The sequence below is a fragment of the Ovis canadensis genome, chromosome 13 (assembly GCF_042477335.2).
Source record: "Ovis canadensis isolate MfBH-ARS-UI-01 breed Bighorn chromosome 13, ARS-UI_OviCan_v2, whole genome shotgun sequence".
Lineage (NCBI taxonomy): Eukaryota > Metazoa > Chordata > Mammalia > Artiodactyla > Bovidae > Ovis > Ovis canadensis.
In genome coordinates this window covers 61221435-61239929 of record NC_091257.1, presented here as the reverse complement: position 1 = coordinate 61239929, position 18495 = coordinate 61221435, and the positions used below count along the sequence as shown (strand labels likewise).

General features: G+C 51.5%; 1 protein-coding gene across 8 annotated transcripts in view; it reads left to right on the top strand.

The window, feature by feature from the left end:
• Positions 1-2795, top strand: part of WDR37 (WD repeat domain 37) — a 35318-nt gene extending 32523 nt beyond the window's left edge. For 6 of the 8 annotated variants that reach the window (XM_069546567.1, XM_069546564.1, XM_069546566.1 and 3 more), the window contains exon 14: positions 432-2795. In XM_069546567.1, coding sequence (XP_069402668.1) covers positions 432-563 — 132 coding nt within the window. In that variant the 3' untranslated portion in view covers positions 564-2795. The remainder of the gene's footprint in view (positions 1-431) is intronic. The other 2 variants (XR_011247936.1, XR_011247937.1) reach the window with 1 other exon arrangement.
• The last annotated feature ends 15700 nt before the right edge of the window (positions 2796-18495 follow it).

The following is an 18495-nucleotide window of genomic DNA, read 5'->3' as shown; positions in this document are numbered from 1 at the left end:
TTATTTTATCTTTGTTTTATTTGGCACCAAAGGTATATTTCTAGCTCCTTTATCCCTTGAAGCAGTTATTTGTTCAAATGTACTTGGGGTCTTTGAGTGAATTATATTTGTTTCTTCCCACATCATCCATCCTCATTTATTCATTAAAACATCCCAGAGGATGTTAATCCTATTTAATGTTTAATGTTTAATCCCATTTCTGCATTCTTCCTGTTGACTGCTGTCTGACTCCTGTTCTTAGAGAAAGGGTCCTGAGGCGCTGGTTGGGCTGCACTGAGCTCAGCCATGTTCCCACCTCTTGTTTCACGGCAGCTCCCCCAGCAGCACAGGAGTTCTCCTGACTGGTCCAGTTCACAGCCCCCCTTTCTGACGGGTTGTGGGGGTATGGTCCTGCTCAGGCCCTGCTCTGATGGCGCTGTGCCTGCTTGCAGGGCCACCGGCGGATGGTGTGCGGCTCAGCCTGGAGCGAGGACCACCCCGTGTGCAACCTGTTCACCTGCGGTTTTGACCGGCAGGCCATTGGCTGGAACATCAACATCCCGGCGCTGCTGCAGGAGAAGTGAGGGCCGTTCCGAGGCTCCAGCCGGCTGGGGACTGTGCCTGCCGGCTCGCTGGGCGCTGGGACGCCGCGGCTGTGGGCGGTGGGCCTGAGCAGGGCGCTCTCTCCTCGCTGTACCCAGCTTGCATGAAGTGTCCAGAGGTGTGCCCTGTTGCTTCTTTCCGTTTTGTGTGTGTGGGCATTGCGGCCGTGAGGTGGACCCCCTTCCGTGGCCGCTGGTGTAGTGAGTCCCTGGTGTGTTGGGTGACAGGAGGGCGGGGCATCTGGGCGAGTGGTCAGTGGTCTCTGGAGCGATGGTGCATGTGTGCCTGTCCAGCGGGAGTGGGCAGAGATCTCACGTCTGTGTGGGGTTCTGGCGTCTGCTAACTCAGCTTCACCTCTGTGTTCTGTTACAGTTGTGAAATCTGCTTGGATTTTAGAAGTTAAAAAAAGCGTAGAGTGTTGAATTTGCAACATTTGGACAGTTTCTTTTGAAAAGAAAAATTTTCTGCTCTTTTTATGGAAAACCATTTCAATCTCCTGAGGTATCTCATGCTGGCAAATTCTGAAATAGAATGGTTCTAATCACTGATTGCAGATATTAAGTAAAATTTAAAGCACTTTAGTTTATAGCTGTGGTTATAAACAGTTTCTAGAAGTTTCAGATGACTTACCCATTGAATGTGACTTGACCTTTCTAGAAGGCCCTGCTACCTGAAGACAAACCTTATTTATTTTCTACACCTTGGGTTTGCATGTTTCCAAGTGGGTTCACTTCCTGGCGGCATCTGAGAGCCAGCAATGCAAATAAATGAGTTCTACCTCAGACATGAAGTATTTGGGAAACTTGGGTGTCACTGTTAGTGGCTCAGGCACTTGTGATTTAGAGCTGGAATGAGCTCATCCAGAAGGCAGGAGAGGTGGGCGCAGCGATGGCCCTGCCCAGGAAGGGCTGCCAAGGGCCCCTTCTGCCTGGAGCCTGTCACTCCTGCCTTCTCAGGACTTTCTGTCCAGTGTTCACAAGTCGTGTTTCTTGTTGAGTTACAGTTTGATAGCGAGACATCTCAGTGCCCCCCAGCCTCCCCCTGCCCCATTTGTAACCCTTGGAGGCTGTCCTGGGACAGGCACAGAGAGGGACACTGGTAGCCATCGTGTCGGCCTCGTCCCATCACTGCTTCCATTTTGTGGTGTCACAGGTGGGGCGGCCTGAATGCTGGTCCTTCACCCGCGGGTCCTTGGATCAGGCCCCTTGGTAGCCAACCTCAGGCCTCTCGGCCCTGAATGGTCAGGACTGGGTCTGGGGGACCCCTGGCTGGGTGGGAGGGAGATCTGAGTAGTGAAGGTGAGACGGCAGGAGTTTCAGGGCAGCTTTACAGCAGTGGCGGCTCAGGAGCTGATGTTGGAGTCTGACATTCCCTGACTGCAGTGTGAGGATGGGCCCCCACCCTGGGTCTCACTCAGAGCTGCCCTCCCACCCCCACACACACCGGCTTCTCTCCTGCTTTAGTCTCACAGCTGAGTGTCTTACTAGAGTCACTGCTAGCAACATTGGAAACTGTCTGCACGTCATTGCTCCAGACTTACCCAGATCTCTGCCCCGCGGAAACAAAGGGCAGCGAGTAAACCCAGCGTGTGTGCCAGCCGTGTGGCCGTGCTGATGAGGCTCCACACGCAGCTCCATTTCCCTCCCTAGGGCTTGGCCCTTCTCAGGAGCGGGACCCACCACTGTGGTCACGGGGTGTCTTCAGGCGTCAAGAAGGAGCTGGGGGTGCTGTGTGTGCACACCTGTTTGTGCACTTGAGTGTGCGCGGGGATGTGTGTGCATGCGGCTGCAGTGAAATCACGTGGCCCACTGCCTTGATCTCATCTGAAGCAGTGTTTGGAAGTGGGAGTGGTTTTGTCCATGTGCCGATGAGTCCAGAATTTCCTGTCACAGCAGGAGGAAATGTGTGTTTACTGGAAACCATGTGTCAAGAGAATTTCTTGAGAGGTGTGTTGTTGGACAAATGACACCCTTTCTCAGCCACTGCACATCAATTTCTGCAGAGTGAAAATTCTGTACCTATTCTGGAACTGAAGAATCCTATGTAAATCATCTGTTGCTTAAATCTGTGAAAAAATAAGTTTTTTTTGGGGAAAGTGTGCATTTATAAGTGTTGTGTAGAAGCAGGTGTTTTTACTCTGTTGATGTAATTGTTCATAAGTGTTCAGTGTCTTCATTGCAGTATGAGATTCATTAAAAATCCATGTTCTGTAACTATTGTTGCAAAAGTGTTGTTATTAGGAGTTCTAAAAAATTATTTGGCTTTTTTTTCATGTTTTTGCTTCGGTAAAGCATTATTAATGGCTACTGAACATCACAATCATGTAGAAAGTGAACAAGTTAATTACAGTATTGCCCATTTGAAAAACTTTACTTTTAGACTTCAAAGCTCAATTGTGTTTTATTTTCTGTTATACTATAATTAAATAAACCACATTACACTTCTCCATTCCTGCATCACCACCCCAGAATTTCTGAAGGGAGTTAATAACTTGACAAACTACAGTCCTTTGTCAAAGTTCCTCAGTTTCATAAGACATTTGTCTTGTCCTTACTATAGTTGAGCTTGTTTGAAAGTTGAAAACTATTGCAGTTACAGCAAGTGACCTGTTACAGAGAGAGGGCCTGTTTTCTGTGTTGAGTGCATGCTGGGATTGGCCGTGGCCCTGCTCACTGTTCTGTTCTCAGCCACGCGGGTGGAGCTGCATCTGCCAAGGGAGCCGTGGCAGGTGGCTCCTGGGAACCCGGCAGGTGGCAAGGCCCTGCCCGGCGTGTCCTCCAGCCCTGCCCCAAACCAGGAGGACTTGTCACCCCAGTCCTGTGGGCCGCAGGTACACGTTCAGTCCCCAGAGCGTAGAGCTTCTCCACAATTTCTGCCTTATCCTACTCTTTGAAAATGTGAGTATTACCTAGATTTCATAATTATATCTCCAGTTGCATTTAAAGTTTGTATTAGTATAAAAAACTGAGAAGGCCAGGCTCGTATTGCTTTGATTTCATCAAAATGCCACCAAGGTGTGTCTCCCTCACTGTCCACAGGCTTTCTGTTTTCACTGAATAAATGGGGAGTCAAGGAAATTATTCCCTACATTGGGAGCACCTCTGCTTTATATCAGCACATGTTGTGCAGTCCCTGTTGTATGAAGAGGCTGAAAATGAAGTCACAAAACTGCTCTGAGTTTAACACATTTCTAAGAACGTGAAGCAGCCTGGGGCCAGCATGCAGGTAGACTGAGCGCCCTTTGGTGCCTTGCGGGCTGGGCTGTGTGCCTTTTGGGCTGGACAGGGCCTCCAAAGAGAGCACCTTCAAGTCAGAGCCTCCCGTCAAGGCTGATGAGAGGGTCATGAAGTGAGAGGGACGAGAGCGAGGTTTCGGCCACTCGAGAAGCGTGACCAGGTGTGGAGGGCTTCCATGATGGTGGCGGCTTGGTCAGGCTTTGGGAAGGGTGGCTTACTCCACGTGTGCCAGGCACCGCCAGACGAGTGCATGGGAGTCTGGTTCCATGGGATTCATGGTGAGTGTCGAGCGGGGGCCAGCAGGTGGAGAGGGCAGGGCTTATCCCATGATGAGGGCAGTTCCTGAGTCCCGTCATGCCAGCACACAGGTGTCCGTGGTACCCAAAGGGTGCTACGGTGTGTGAGAAGGACCCCTTTCTTCCCCCTCCCAACGATAGGGATATGCTGGGAAATTTTAGCTATGCTTTGGAGACTGTTACCTGGGCCAAGCTCATCGACGCCGTGCTGCCGGGCCCCTTGTCACCACTGGCCCACAACTCCATTCTCCTACCTGCGTGCTGGGCCAGCTGTTGCATGCTCCACCAGCCCAGACATGGCCATCACAGTGCTGCTTGGGAAATCTTGGAACTGGAACTGAGAAAGTCCATCTCTTTCCAGTAGTTCAACTATGAAAATATGCCAGGTGCTTCTGAGTGAAGAGAAAATAACTAGGATTCTGTGCTCAGCAAGACCTCCTTCAGGAATGAGTGTGAAGTGATGGCCTGTGGATAAACAGAAGCAGTTTTCACCAGCACCACTCCCCTAAGGGGTTCAGTTTAGTTCAGTTCAGTTGCTCAGTTGTGTCCAACTCTGTGACCCCTTGAACCACAGCACACCAGGTCTCCCTGTCCACCACCAACTCCTGGAGTCCACCCAAACCCATGTCCATTTGTGTCGGTGATGCCATCCAACCATCTCACCCTCTGTCATCCCCTTCTCCTCCTGCCCTCAGTCTTTCCCAGCATCAGGGTCTTTTGAAATGAGTCAGCTCTCCATATCAGGTGACCAGAGTATTGGAGTTTCAGCTTCAACATCAGTCCCTCCAGTGAACACCCAGGACTGAAAATGTAAAGGGACCTTTACAAGGATGTTCTGTAAGAAGAAAAAGTCACAAAGGCATGGTTTCAAATGGACCAGCATATTGGCACACATCTGCACCAAGTTATGTCTGATTGGAGCTTGGGTTTTAAGTATCTGTTTTTGTTCTACTGGGGTTTGAAAGAGTTAAGTCTTTAAGTTATTAAATATTTATAGAGAAATTTCAATGCTAACCACAAAGAAAAACACCTTGGAAAGATTAAAAAGAAATGATTAGACATGGTTACTGTGAGGGGCCAGGAAATGTGGTAAATGAGAATGGGGTAGAAGTAAGTTTTTATTGTATTTCTTTTTATAGTTTTTGAAATTTCAGAACCATTGAAATATATTACCCGTTATCTGAGAAGTTTTTGCTTTTTTGAATATGTGACAAAAATAGAGGATTAAAATCAACCATATTTTAAATATTTTAAAACTTTAACATAGACATTAGAAAAGACATAAAATGACAGACCATCAGGTTTATTAATAGGAAGAGTCAGTATTACAAAAGTGTCAGTCCTCCCCATATTGGCAAGTATGCAGTTCCAATCCAAATCACCCAGGGTTTTTTTTGAGGCATTGGACAGTGTGGTCCCTAAGTTTTATTAGAAAGAGCAAAGGCCAGGGTTAACAAGATGCCCAAGAAGAGAAAAGAAGAAGCGAGAAAAGAGAAGAAAAAATTTACCTCAAGTCTGGCAGGGCTGTAGTATGCAGAGTGAGGGGTTTGCACAGAGTGGGAAATTGACCAGTATAACAAAGATATCAAAGTTGATTCATGCATAAATGAAAACCTGAAACATTTCAGCTCATATAGTCACAGATCAGTGGGGGGAAATGAATGGTTCTACTACTACTTGTTACTCACGTGGAGGAAGATAGTAAAATTGGATCCCTGTCTCCCACACCAAGGGCTTCCCTGGCAGCTCAGACTCCTGCAGTGCAGGAGATGCGGGTTTGATCCCTGGGTTGGGAAGATCCCCTAGAGTAGGGAGTGGAAACCCACTCAGGTATTCTTGCCTGGAGGATCCCACGGACAGAGGAGCCTGGGGGGCTATAGTCCATGGGAGAAACACAGAGTCAGATATGACTGAGTAGCTAACACACCCACATCTCACAACAGAAGGAGAATCAATTCCAGCATTACATGTGAAAGACAGAACATTAAAAGAAAAACTGAAAAATTCTTAAAGAGATGGGAATACCAGACCATTTTACCTGTCTCCTGAGAAACCTGTATGGAGGTCAAGAAGCAACAGTTAGAACTGGACGTGGAACAATGGACTGGTTCAAAATTGGGAAAGGAGTATGACAAGGCTGTATATTTTCACTCTGCTTATTTAACTTCTATGCAGAGTACATGTGAAATGCCAGGCTGGATGAAACACAAGCTGGAATCAAGATTGCTGGGAGAAATAACCTCAGATATGCAGATAATACCACCCTAATGGTAGAAAGTGAAGAACTAAAGAGCCTCTTGATGAGGGTGAAAGAGGAGAGTGAAAAAGATGGCTTAGAACTAAGTGTTCAAAAATCTAAGATCTTGGCATCCAGTCTCATCAATGAAGGGGAAAAAGTGGAAGTAATGACAAATTTTATTTTCTTGGGCTCCAAAATCACTGCAGATGGTGACTGCAGCCATGAAATTAAAAGACACTTGTTCCTTGGAAGGAAAACTGACAAACCTAGACAGAGTATTAAAAAGCAGAGATATCACCTTACTGACAAAGGTCTGAATAGTCAAAGCTATGGTTTTTCCAGTAGTCATGTATGGATGTGAGAGTTGGACCATAAAAAAGTCTGAGTGCCAAAGAATTGATACTTTTGAGAAGTATTGATACTGGAGAAGACTCTTTGAGAATCCCTTGGCCTGCAAGGAGATGAAACCAGTCAATCCTAAAGGAAATCAACCCTAAATATTCATTGGAAGGACTGATGCTGAAGCTCCAATACTTGGGCCACCTGATGCAAATAGCCAACTCATTTGAAAAGACCCTGATGCTGGGAAAGATTGAAGGCAAAACGAGAAGGGGGCGGCAGAGAATGAAATGGTTAGACAGCGTCACTAACTCAATGGACATGAATTGGAGCAAACTCCAGGAGATAGTGAAGGACAGGGGAGCCTGGCGAGCTCCAGTCCATGGGCTTGCAAAGAGCACATGTTCAAAGTCATGGCACCAAACATGGAACAACCAGCACACAGCACCAGGGGCTGGAAGGCAAATCTTGTTACATCTACACAGCAAGACATGACATAACAGAAACTGGATGACTCACATGCAGCTGTGTGCAACTGTTGGACCATGTGAAACCTCATGAGGCATGAGCCATCCAGCCTTGCATGTGATCATAGCCTCGTATTTCGTGGGATGAAACCCAACATTCCGAATGGTCGTCTGTGGGCCAGGAATGGGGCTGGGGTGAAGGAAATGGTGAGATCAGGAAGAGCTGAGACTGGCACCATGCCATTCCTCATCTGGATCCTGGGCACACAGGTGCCGGTCCTGATCTTGACACTGGGCACGTGGGCACTGATCCTGATCTGGACAGTAGACACACGGGCGCTGGCCCTGATCTGGAGGGTGGGCACAGGGGTGCCAGTCCTGACCTGGATGGTGGGCACACGGGTGCCAGCCCTGACCTGGATGGTGGGCACACGGGGGCCGGTCCTGATCTGGATGGTGGGCACATGGGGGCTGGTCCTGATCTGGATGGTGAGCACACAGGGGCCAGTCCTAATCTGGATGGTGAGCACACAAGGGCCAGTCCTAATCTGGATGGGCACACGGGGGCCAGTCCTTATCTTGACACTGGGCACATGGGCACCGATCCTGATCTGGGCAGTGGACACACGGGCGCCGGCCCTGACCTGGATGGTGGGCACACGGGGGCTGGTCCTAATCTGGATGGTGAGCACACAGGGGCCGGTCCTAATCTGGATGGTGGGTACACAGGTGCTGGCCCTGACCTGGATGGTGGGCACACAGTTGCCATCCTGATCTGAACACTGGGCACGGGTGCGTGTTCTAGTTCTCACACTGTATAACCTGAGTGCTCCTACAGATGTTCCTTTAATGTGTCTAACATCATACAACCAAGATGATAGAAACAGTTCTAAAGAGAAAGTGTTGGATCAAATGAATGCTGGTAAGATGAGGGAATTTGTAGTAATATTTTTCCCCACATCAGTTTTATGCTTATTGCAAACCCTGTTTTTTCACTTCAGATACTAGTTCTTCCACTTACCAACGTGTAGTTTTATCCTAAATTGTCTGATTTTCTTTCATTGTATGTTCCCATGGGAGGAAACGCAAAGCCAATTTTGTTCCAAGATCATGTTCTTGAGAAAACAGCCACTAAGAGCACGCCCCTTTGACATCCTCGCCATCCTTGTGCAGTCATCTCTGGACCCCAGCCCTGCTTCAGTTAGCCGGGGATCCCAACCGCTCCTGCACTGCAGGTGGGTCCTGCACGTGTGCCGGCTCTTGCAAATGCAGAGCTTGCGAGTGCACCTCCTGCAGGAAGAGCTGCTGCTTCTGTGGCACATGGGCCGTGCCACGTGGGCCAGGGCTGCATCTGCAGAATGGCCTCAGACTCGTGCACCCGCTGCGCCTGAAGGCGGGGAGAGCCTGTTCTCCAGTGTAAATAGAACAACATGTACAAATGTGCAGTTTTTAAAGAATGCAACCTGACATGTTTGATACATCCCTTCCTTTCTTTTTTGTCCTATAAAATACAAGAATGATAATAACAGTGGTTGACTTAAAAAAAAGTCATGAAGGCAGTTGTCAAAAGGCAGAGTTTATACTGTCAAAATTGGGTTGTTGGTCAGATATATTTTATAAATCCTGGCTTTAAAGTGGGAAATGTAATAAGGATTTCATTTACCAGGTGTGATCATAAAACAATGAAAGTAGTTTTCTTATGTTCCTCATAAGTGGGGACTGAAGGCAATTTCAAATCCAGGAAACAGTCCAAAAATTGTGTTGAGCAGGGACCACGCGCCAGAGTAAGACTTTTTATTCTCACAGTCTTGTTTTGGGGAAAGCAGCATTTATTTGGCTAGGTGGGTAAGTTCTCATATATTTGCTAAAATAAAATCATTTTCTACAATGCATGTGTATTACTAATGTCTTCTAGCTCTGAATTGATTCTCAACAAATAATATAAAAAATGTCCTGCTGGTGAACTTTTTCTGCTTTTTCAGTGATAAAATTATTTGTGTATGTTCTGTAACTAATTCTCTCTATTGTAAATAGGAACCTGATTTTCCTTTTTTTAGACACAGTTTTATTGGGGTCTAATTGAATGTGTGAAATACACTGATCATATATGAAATGTAGAATAGCTATGGATGGGGCAGAGGTGCTGGAGGTTGCGGAGCCAGGGTTTTAAACTACTCTGGTTAACATGCTAAGGGCTTTAGTGGAAATGGTGGACAGTGTGAGAGAGCCGATGGGAGTGATGTGAAAACCGTAAGAAAGAATCAAAACCCTGGGGCAGACATGAAGAATGCCTCTGAGGAGCCGTTCAGTAGACTGGACTGAGCGTCTAAACATGGGTCAATAGAAACGTCCCAACAGGAATCCAAGGAGGAAAAAAAGAACAAAAAAATCAGAAGAAAATATCCAGGGACGATTACAGAAAGGTGTGATGTTCCGCATTTGGGAACTGGAGGAGAGGACGGAGCAAGATTTGAAATAATAGCTGAGAATTTCCCAAAAGTAATGACATAAAGCAGACCACAAATCAGAGATGCTGGGGGGATGGCAAGTGCAGAAAGGCCAGAAAATCAACACTTGGGCACGTCACATTCAAACTGCAGAACAGCAAAAACAAAATCTGGAAAGCACTGCGAATATACCACAGCTACAGGAAAGAGGGATTAGAGGAACATGGGACGTTTCATCAGAAACCACGCCGGCGAGAGGAGTCAGACAGTATGTGTGTGTGTGTGTACAAAGCAGTCATCGTGCTCATGGATTCTGTGGTCGGGTTCAGAAAGGGTGTGTCGGAGATGACTTTTTTCTCCACGATGTCTGAGAGGATCGCATGCTGGGAGCGGTGCAGTCACGGCTCTGGAGTCTTCTGCAGGTGTCTTCATGTGCGTCTGGCCCCTGAGCTGGCTCGATATGGAAGGCTGGCTCAGCTCAGAAGCCACCTCTTATGTGGACTAGGCTCACGGCATGAAGGCCTCAGGGAAATCTCCTTCCTTGGCAGAGGCCTGGATGTCAACAGTGAGCGTTCCATCTGTGGGACAGAAGCGGGGGCCCGCAGCACCCCTGCCTGCCTGGACACTGTGTTGGGTGCTTGTGTATTAGCTGCTCACTGAGCCTCACGGCCACAGTTTATGGGTAGGTGGTCCCTTCCCGGTGTCTCAGCATGGACCGGAGAGGGAAGGAGGGTTCTGGCTGAGAGTCCAGCTCTGGGGTTGGTGCTGATGGTGCTGACCCTGACATCGGGTCTCTGCCCATCTGGCCCCCGGGGCTCCCAGGCTGTGGCCGTGCTTCTAGCTGCCCTATCCCCACATCCACCCACCAGCACCTGCTTTGACCACGTCCACATGTGTCTCCCCTAGGGGACAGAATGGCGGGTGTCTTCTCTGAGCTGTGGGGTATCCGGGGCAGAGGAGCCCCCTTTTGGAAGGGGGGTGGTCCAGCAATAGGCAAGAAGGGCAGTGGATGTGTCTGGTCTAGTCCCTCTGCAGTGACCCTGATTTATCTCTGAATTTCTGCACACTTCCCAGTGGCTGCCTCTTGAAATAGTCCCTATGAGCATTTATAAATTAGGGCTTCTGATGTCTCTCATTGAGGCAGGGCAGCTTGCATTTCCCTTTTCTCACCTCTGAACTCTTCCTGCGGATGACCCTGCCCAGGGTGGTCTTGGCCTCTGTCTTCACGCCCCCACCAGGTGCCCTTGCCTCCCTGTGATTATTCCAGCACCCCCACCCCCGGCACCAGACTTGCCTGGTCACCTGGTCTGTGGCCTCCTTGTTTCATTGGAAAGCAGTGCTGTCCACTGCTGATTATGTCTGGCCTGTGTTGTGGACATCGTTTAATTTTTTTAAAAATTGCTTTGTGTTCATTGCCACCAACTAGTCTATGAGCTCTTTAGGACTAGAGAGCACATGTGTTTTATTATCTCTAAGGATGGAGGACAATGGGTTGTTCATAGCAAGTCTCAATAAATATTATTTATTGAAGAACCTGGAGAGTGATCACTTTGACCCTTCCTGTTAGTGAACGGTTGGAGTCCTGTGATGGCAAGGAGGGCAGAAAAACCTCCAGACTTGAGTAGTAACTCGTCATTGTGACTATTTATTACCAAAAACAAACACATTCCCCTTCACATACTTAAAGAATCCTCATCACAACCCTTTGCTGCAGGTATGATTCTGTTGTTAAAAGATGAGGGATTAGGGTTCAAAGGCAGGAGCCACCTTGTTCAGAGCTGTGGGTGAACGTGGTCTTCCTGATGCCAAAGTGAAAGTTGCCCAGTTGTGTCCGACTCTGTAACCCCGTGGACCATACAGTCCATGGAATTCTCCAGGTCAGAATCCTGGAGTGGGTAGCCTTTCCTTCCTCCAGGGGATCTTCTCAACCCAGGGATCGAACCCAGGACTCCCACATTGCAGGCGAATTCTTTCCCAGCTGAGCCACAAGGGAAGCCCAAGAATGCTGGAGTGGGTAGCCTATCCCTTCTCCAACGCATCTTCCTGATCCAGGGATCAAACTGGGTTCTCCTGCATTGCAGAAGGATTTTTCACCAGCTGAGCCACCAGGGAAGCCCCAATTCACCATGCAAACAGCCTCCACCCACTGAGGAAACCAACCAATCAGGTGCCGGATAAGCTGAGGTCAGTGCAAAGAGATTCACGGGTCCTCAGGGTGCCCAGTTTGGGTGGCAGCTGAGTCCCTGCTGGACGGAGCGGGGGGGTGGTCCACAGAGCACCCCTAGTCCCTGTGAGCTCTCGGTGTGGAGAACAGGTTTTTCTTGAAAACTTGAAGCAGCCCTTGCTGAGGGGCCTCAGTTCTGGGGTTTAGTGGAGAAGCTCAGCAGCCTCACTCGCTCCTTGCACCGGGCACCCGATGTGCGGCCTTGCAGAGCAGCGCAGGCTCTACAGGTGGGATGTCTGCAGGAGGGAGGCAGAGACTGACCATCACGGTCATAGCCACAGCCAAGGGGGGCGAGGCCGCTGCCTTCGGGGCTGAGCTGCAGTTCCGCGTTCCCAGTCGGGCCTCTCCTCCTGTCTGTGGCCACACGCCTCCACAAGAGCTGCTTCCCTGAGGGCGCAAAGGCTGCCCGTCTGGACAATGGGCCCCTCGGCCCGGCCAGGCAGCGAGTGTCCCCTGTCCCGGGCTCGTTCATCCGTGTGCCTCAGCTCGAGGAGGGGAAGATGGATTTTAGTACCCCCTCTTCTCCCAACTTTGGCTCCCCAGGCTGGGGGCAAGGGTCAGAAGTCACTCTGGACACTGACCCCTCGCGGAACAGAGCTCGGGGTGGAGAGCTCCCCATTGGCCTCTTGCAGACGCCCTGGATGTGGTCCTGGCTGAGGTTGTCACTGCCTGTGACACTGCCCTGCCGGGTCGGGATGGAAAAGAAATCCCACATGCAGGGAGGAAGGTTCCCTTTTCACGTCACTAGATGCAGCCTGACTCACCCACAGGGGACCGCAAGTGCGATGGACACTTATACTTCTGGCTACCGGCTTTCTGAACCCTCTTCTCTAGGCAGAGACCCCAACCCTGGCAGAAGCAGAGCCTGAGGCCTGGAGGCTGGATCTGGGGGGAGAGTGGCCAAGAGGGGCTGACGTCCCTGATAGTGAGTGTGGCTCAGCCCCAGCCCAGGGCACTCAAGGCCAGAGGTCAGCCTTGGTCAGCCCCTATGTCCTCAGCCTCCGGCGGGGCTGCCCCGGCCTCACACAGCCCCCGCTCCCTGCAGGTGGGAGCCCGTGGGGACCGGAAGCAGCTGCTGCTTGGCAAGAGGGGTTCTCCGAGTGTGCAAGGGAATTGTGGAGGCTCCTCCTCCCCTTGTGTCCAGGACCTGTCTCCCTGAGGGTTCACAGTGCTGCTGAGTGACCCTCCCGCCCGGGTGCCCCGCTCCCCATGGGGGGACTGGCCGGTCATATGGTCACTGTCCTGTCCCTTGAACTTGGGTGAACTTGGGTCTGAGGAGCCCCCACATGGAGTCTGGGTGGCCCCGTGTCCAGACCACAGGCTAACTCTCACCAGGCCGCTTTCCTGGGAGGAAGGACCCTGAGCTGACCTCCTGGCCGCCAGGTGCCGTTTGTCTCCTGTGGGCGGTGTGGTCCCCTCCAGCTCCAGCTCCAGCTGGAGTGGCCCTGGGGGGGAGGGCGACTCCCCGTGGACTTTGTCTGTGAGACCCAGGGGACAGCCTGAGTCATCGCCTGCGCGGACACTCTTGTGGCCCCACCTGTGATAGGATGGTCACACGCTGCTTGCACTCAGCCCATTCACCTCACCTGGAGTCCCTGTCCCCTGAGTCCCTGTCCCCCCGGAGTCCCTGTCCCCGGAGTCCCTGTCCCCTGAGTCCCTGTCCCCAGAGTCCCTGTCTACCAAGAGTCCCTGTCCCCCGAGTCCCTGTCCCCGGAGTCCCTGTCCCCTGAGTCCCTGTCCCCAGAGTCCCTGTCTACCAAGAGTCCCTGTCCCCAGAGTCCCTGTCTACCAAGAGTCCCTGTCCCCCGAGTCCCTGTCCCCTGAGTCCCTGTCCCCCTAGAGTCCCTGTCTCCCAAGTCCCTGTCCAGTGGAGTCCCTGTTCCCCGAGTCTCTGTCTCCCTAGAGTCCCTGTCCCCTGAGTCCCTGTCCCCCCGGAGTCTTTGTCCACCAAGAGTCCCTGTCCCCTGAGTCCCTGTCCAGAGGAGTCCCTGTCCCCCCAGAGTCCCTGTCCCCCTGAGTCCCTGTCCCCCTGAGTCCCTGTCCCCTGAGTCCCTGTCCCCTGAGTCCCTGTCCCCCCAGAGACCCTGTCCCCAGAGTCCCTGTCCCCCCAGAGTCCCTATCTGGTGGAGTCCCTGTCCCCCCAGAGTCCCTGTCTGGTGGAGTCCCTGTCCCCCCAGAGCCCCTGTCCCCAGAGTCCCTGTCCCCGGAGTCCCTGTCCCCCCATAGTCCCTGTCCGGTGGAGTCCCTGTCCCCTGCTTCTGGCCACCAGGGGGCATCCGTTGTCTTCTTCACCTTGGGCTTGTTTCCCTCCAGACTGGGGCCTGATCTCAGATGCACTCCTGTAAGAAGATGAAAGTTCAGAAGCTGACCCTGCCGTTTCTTCGTGCGGGCAGACCTTCTGTGGATTCTGAGCCCCTAGAACTCTGCCTGATGAGAAAGGCCCAACACCCGAGGAAAGCACAATTGTGCTTAATGTTTTTATTCACTTAACAGAAACATTCACTTATCAGATTTCACTTTTCTGTAAAGTGCAATTTACAGAACTCAGAGGCAAATTAACATATGTAAATTCATATTTTAAGGTTTCGGATTTTTTTTTACAAATATTACAAATGTACATTGATCGTTACAATATTGCCATTCAGTCATGCTTTTCATGTACATACTTTACTTTCACTTAAGAATTACTATTTATTAAGTTCATTTTGCTTAAAAAATGCTGAAAATTAACTGGGCACTGCTGGGAAAGTGTTTTTCCTTTTTTACTGATGCATGTACTGCAGAGTGGTAGAAGCCTAGTGCCTGCATGACACGCGGCCCTAGAGTCCAGGTTGTTTGTCTTTGGAGGGTGTTTCTCCCCGGCTCCCTTTCTCACAGGAGCTGGGAACCAGGCGTTTCTTTCTCCAGGGCCGGTGCTGCCCACACGTCCCTGCAGCGGTGATACGACTGGGCCTGCGTGTTCAGAGCTGTGGTGTCAGTGTCCCTTTTGGTGGACAGGCTCCAGGGCTCTGAAGAGACTGAACACGAAATCACAGGAACACGCCAGGGGCCGCCTAGTCCTGAGCAAAGACCTGAAACAGTCAACGGAGTGGGCTCAGGGCAGACACGCACCCGAGACCTGGCGCGCAGTGGTGCCAAGATGGGGGGCCAGGCAAGAGAAACGGGGGAGGTCGAGGAGGGAGAGAGCGTGAGAAAGAAGAGGCAGCCGGAGGCAGCAGCTGCCTCTGCCTCTTGTTTCTGCCTCCCCGCACCCGCCACTTGCACCCTTCATTTGATCTGATTCAGTTTGTGGGGGTATCTTAGCAGGAGCTGGAGCATCCCGCACTCCAAGAACCTGCAGTGTAGCAGCGGGGGGTGAGTCAGGACTGGGCAGAGGGCAGGCAGGGGCCCCCAGGGGCCCTCCCAAGTCAGAGCTTCCTTCCCACCACCCACCCCCTGCAGGGACTCCATGCGGGGCCAGGGGGTATGTGGGACGATGGGGAGGAGCTCAGGCTCACCTGGCCGCTGAGGGGTGGTCCATAAACAGGCTTTCCTGACTTCCCTTTGGTCTCATCAGAAAGTGCTATTTGTTGTATTTTGGGGCCAATTAGACGATTTCATTGGAATGGCTTCTTAAAAAATGGGTATAGAAGTTTCTCTAAATTAAAAATGTCTAAGTTTCAAATGTCTTTTTAATTTCTTTAAACAAGATACTATAGACACATCTTGAAATTTTTAATCTAAAAATAGGATTTCATCAAAATACTCTAACTATTCTATTCTGGGCATTGATATACCTTGTATTTACGACTTATGGCTCTCCAGACATGATAAACATTATACTGAAAAAAAAAAGAAAAAATGCATTTAACTTTACCGGTAAGAACAGAATACTGTGAAAAAGGAATCATGTGGGAAAATATGAGCTGTGCCTGCTTGAAAAGCTCATCGATGGTTCTGAGGAACAGTGGATGTTAAGACACTGTAGCCTCCAGCCATGAACAGACTCAGGAGCAAAAGGCAACAGCAGTCATAGACCTGCACATCCTTTGCTTGGTAAAAACAAAACACAAATCTCGAATCGAGCAACTTGCTGTCACATGTGCGACCCGCTGCCCCCTCCCGACTCTGCAGGTGGGTCCCGCCAAGACGCTCTGGACATGGAGCCCCAGGCCTTCCCCCATGGAGCCGTGTGCGCTGGGGAGGGAGGTGGATGCCATGGGGCTGGTGGATGTGACCCAGCAGGGCAAGTGTGAGTACGGAGGCATAGATGGTGCTCCGGCAGGTTCTGCGGGCGGTGGACGGTGAGCCCCTTCGTTGGCTCTGTCCTGCTTTCAGGGGAACTCAAGTTTTCTTCTCACAGAGACCACAGGTGGGGTCCAGGAGGTGTCAGGCTCTGCTTGACTCAAACTCCCCAGGTTTTTCCAATTAAAATGTGCAGGCGGGCCCACCTAAGCAGGGCCAGGCTCCTGGGGCCTGGAGAGGAGGGAGAGGCACCTCTGGGCTCCAGGAGGACCTGAGCTGGGCCCTCCCACCACCCTAGACCCCTCCTCGAGCTTTCAGTTGTCCCAGCTCCTGTCCCCACTTGCCCTCCTGTGCCGGGAACCCCGGGGCCCCTCCTCGTTTCCTGCTCACTCATGGCAAAGTGCCAGGCCCTGAGCCCTGGCTTCCTGCTGCCCCTGGACCCTTGTCTTGCTGCAGGTGGGCCCTGCAGATGACTCCTTGTCCACCTCTCCTGCCTAGAGGCACCCTCCTGACACGACAGACTGGCCCCAGGCTGGTGCTCACAGGCACTGAGTGTCAGGTGCCAACCTCCTCAGGAGCAGCTGTTTATATATCAGTTGGGGTGGTTTGTGGAAACCCAGTGCCTCAGATGAACGTGAACATGCAGCCCTGACCCAGGCCCTGGGAGAGGCTCATGACGGGTGGGTGGGCGCCCTCTGAGCCCCTAAGCAAGTACTTTGGGTGGCACCCCCACCTCGTTTGTGGGTCACCCCTGCAGCATCCCTGTCATTTGCTCTCTGTGCCGCGAGATCCTTCGTATGAAGCATGGATGGTGTCCCCGAGGATTAGCTCAGGGCGCTGCAAGCTGGGGTTCTGCTCAGAGCCAGGACCAGGCTGTGCCTCCAACCTTGAGAGAAGGGCTCCGACTCAGGCTCCAGAGTCAGAGTCACAACCGGCCCAAGGCCTCTAGCTGTCTGAACTTCGTTCAGTGAGACGTCGGAGGATCAGAGACTTACATCAACTGGCCTTGACCCTGGCTGTGTAAGAATTAAGATTTTACTGTCTTTCCTCAGTTATTATGAAAGATCACTATGAGTCATCTGTTTGCAAGAACGTTTTCATCTCTCTTGAAACTTTATCTTGGAAAAGTTGTCCACTGCCGTGCCAGTCTTCTCTTGTGCTGAGTTTGACTTTATATTAAATCCTAGGAGAAGCGTCTCCTTCCAGACTTGTGACAAATACCGGCAGCTTGCTTTGTCTCGTTTTTGCCCGGTTGTTGTGGGATCTGTGAGTGCAATGCTGTGCCTGCATTTCTCAGCTTAAGTGAGGAGCCTGGGCTGCTATGGAGCTTTGCTGTCTCTATTTTGCACCAAGAATGCCAGATCTTTTAACTGGAGGAAATAGGGGCTGGTTGACCAGTACGATGGAGCCAGACATGAGTCCTCAGCGGTGAGAGGTGTACGATGGGCTGAGGGTGTCCTGGGTGTCTCCCCACTGCATGCAGCGGGCTCAGGTTCCTGCCCCCTCAATCCCAGGTGGCCCAGATGCGTGAGGTGGGGGACCCAGAAGTGGCAGAACCCTGCTTGCTGCGCTGCTGCAGCTGCTTGAATGAAGGTTTTGTCATTCAGGACAGAGATCGGAGAGCCAAGATCGGGGACCAAGATCCGGCAGGTTCCGTGTGCTCTGGGCTTGCTTTCTAATAAAGCTCAGTCACAAGGGCAGGACTCGGTCTGGGACGAGACGACTCCAAGTGGCTCAGACCTCGTCTGTGCTGTTGAGTCGTCATCCACCAGGGACGCAGCCATGGGGGCGATGGTGTGGGGCTCTCGTCACTGGATGTCCACAGATGGGTCCCTCAGATCTTTGATCGTGGCCCTGGTGCTTTGGGAACTGACCCTTTGCTCTGTGAGAATGGTTCACTCTCTGGTCCTGTTTTGGGGCTCCTTAATATCATGCACCTCGAGTCCTTTTGAAAGGAAGTGGAATAAAAACTGAAACCGATGAACGCGACAGCTCGTGCTTTCTGGCTTCTTTGGGGAGGAGCCCATGGCTTTTCTCTTCACTCGTGGCTTACCCTGAAGTCCCACATGCTGTGCTTGTGGGAGCCCCTCGGTCGGGAGGTGCGTGGCGGGGTTGGGGCGCTGGGTGGGCCTGGCTGCTTCTCACCAGCTACACCTCGGCACTTTTCAAGGCAGCACTTGGCACCTCTGGCCTGAATGGAAGCTCCCTTGGACACACGGGGGAGGGAGACAGGGCCGTCTGTGCTGGAAGCGGGGTGTGGTGGGCGACCTCGGTCCTGGCCTCCTGGGAGCGGCCATCAGAGAGGCACCACGCCCCTAACTCAAGGCAAGTTGCTCACCCGAGCTTGGACACGCATGTTTCTGGAAACCAGAGGAAAGTGAACGCTTGGTGCGGGTCAGCACCGTGGGGGCGCCCGCCGCACGCAGCGTGCCCCGCCGGCC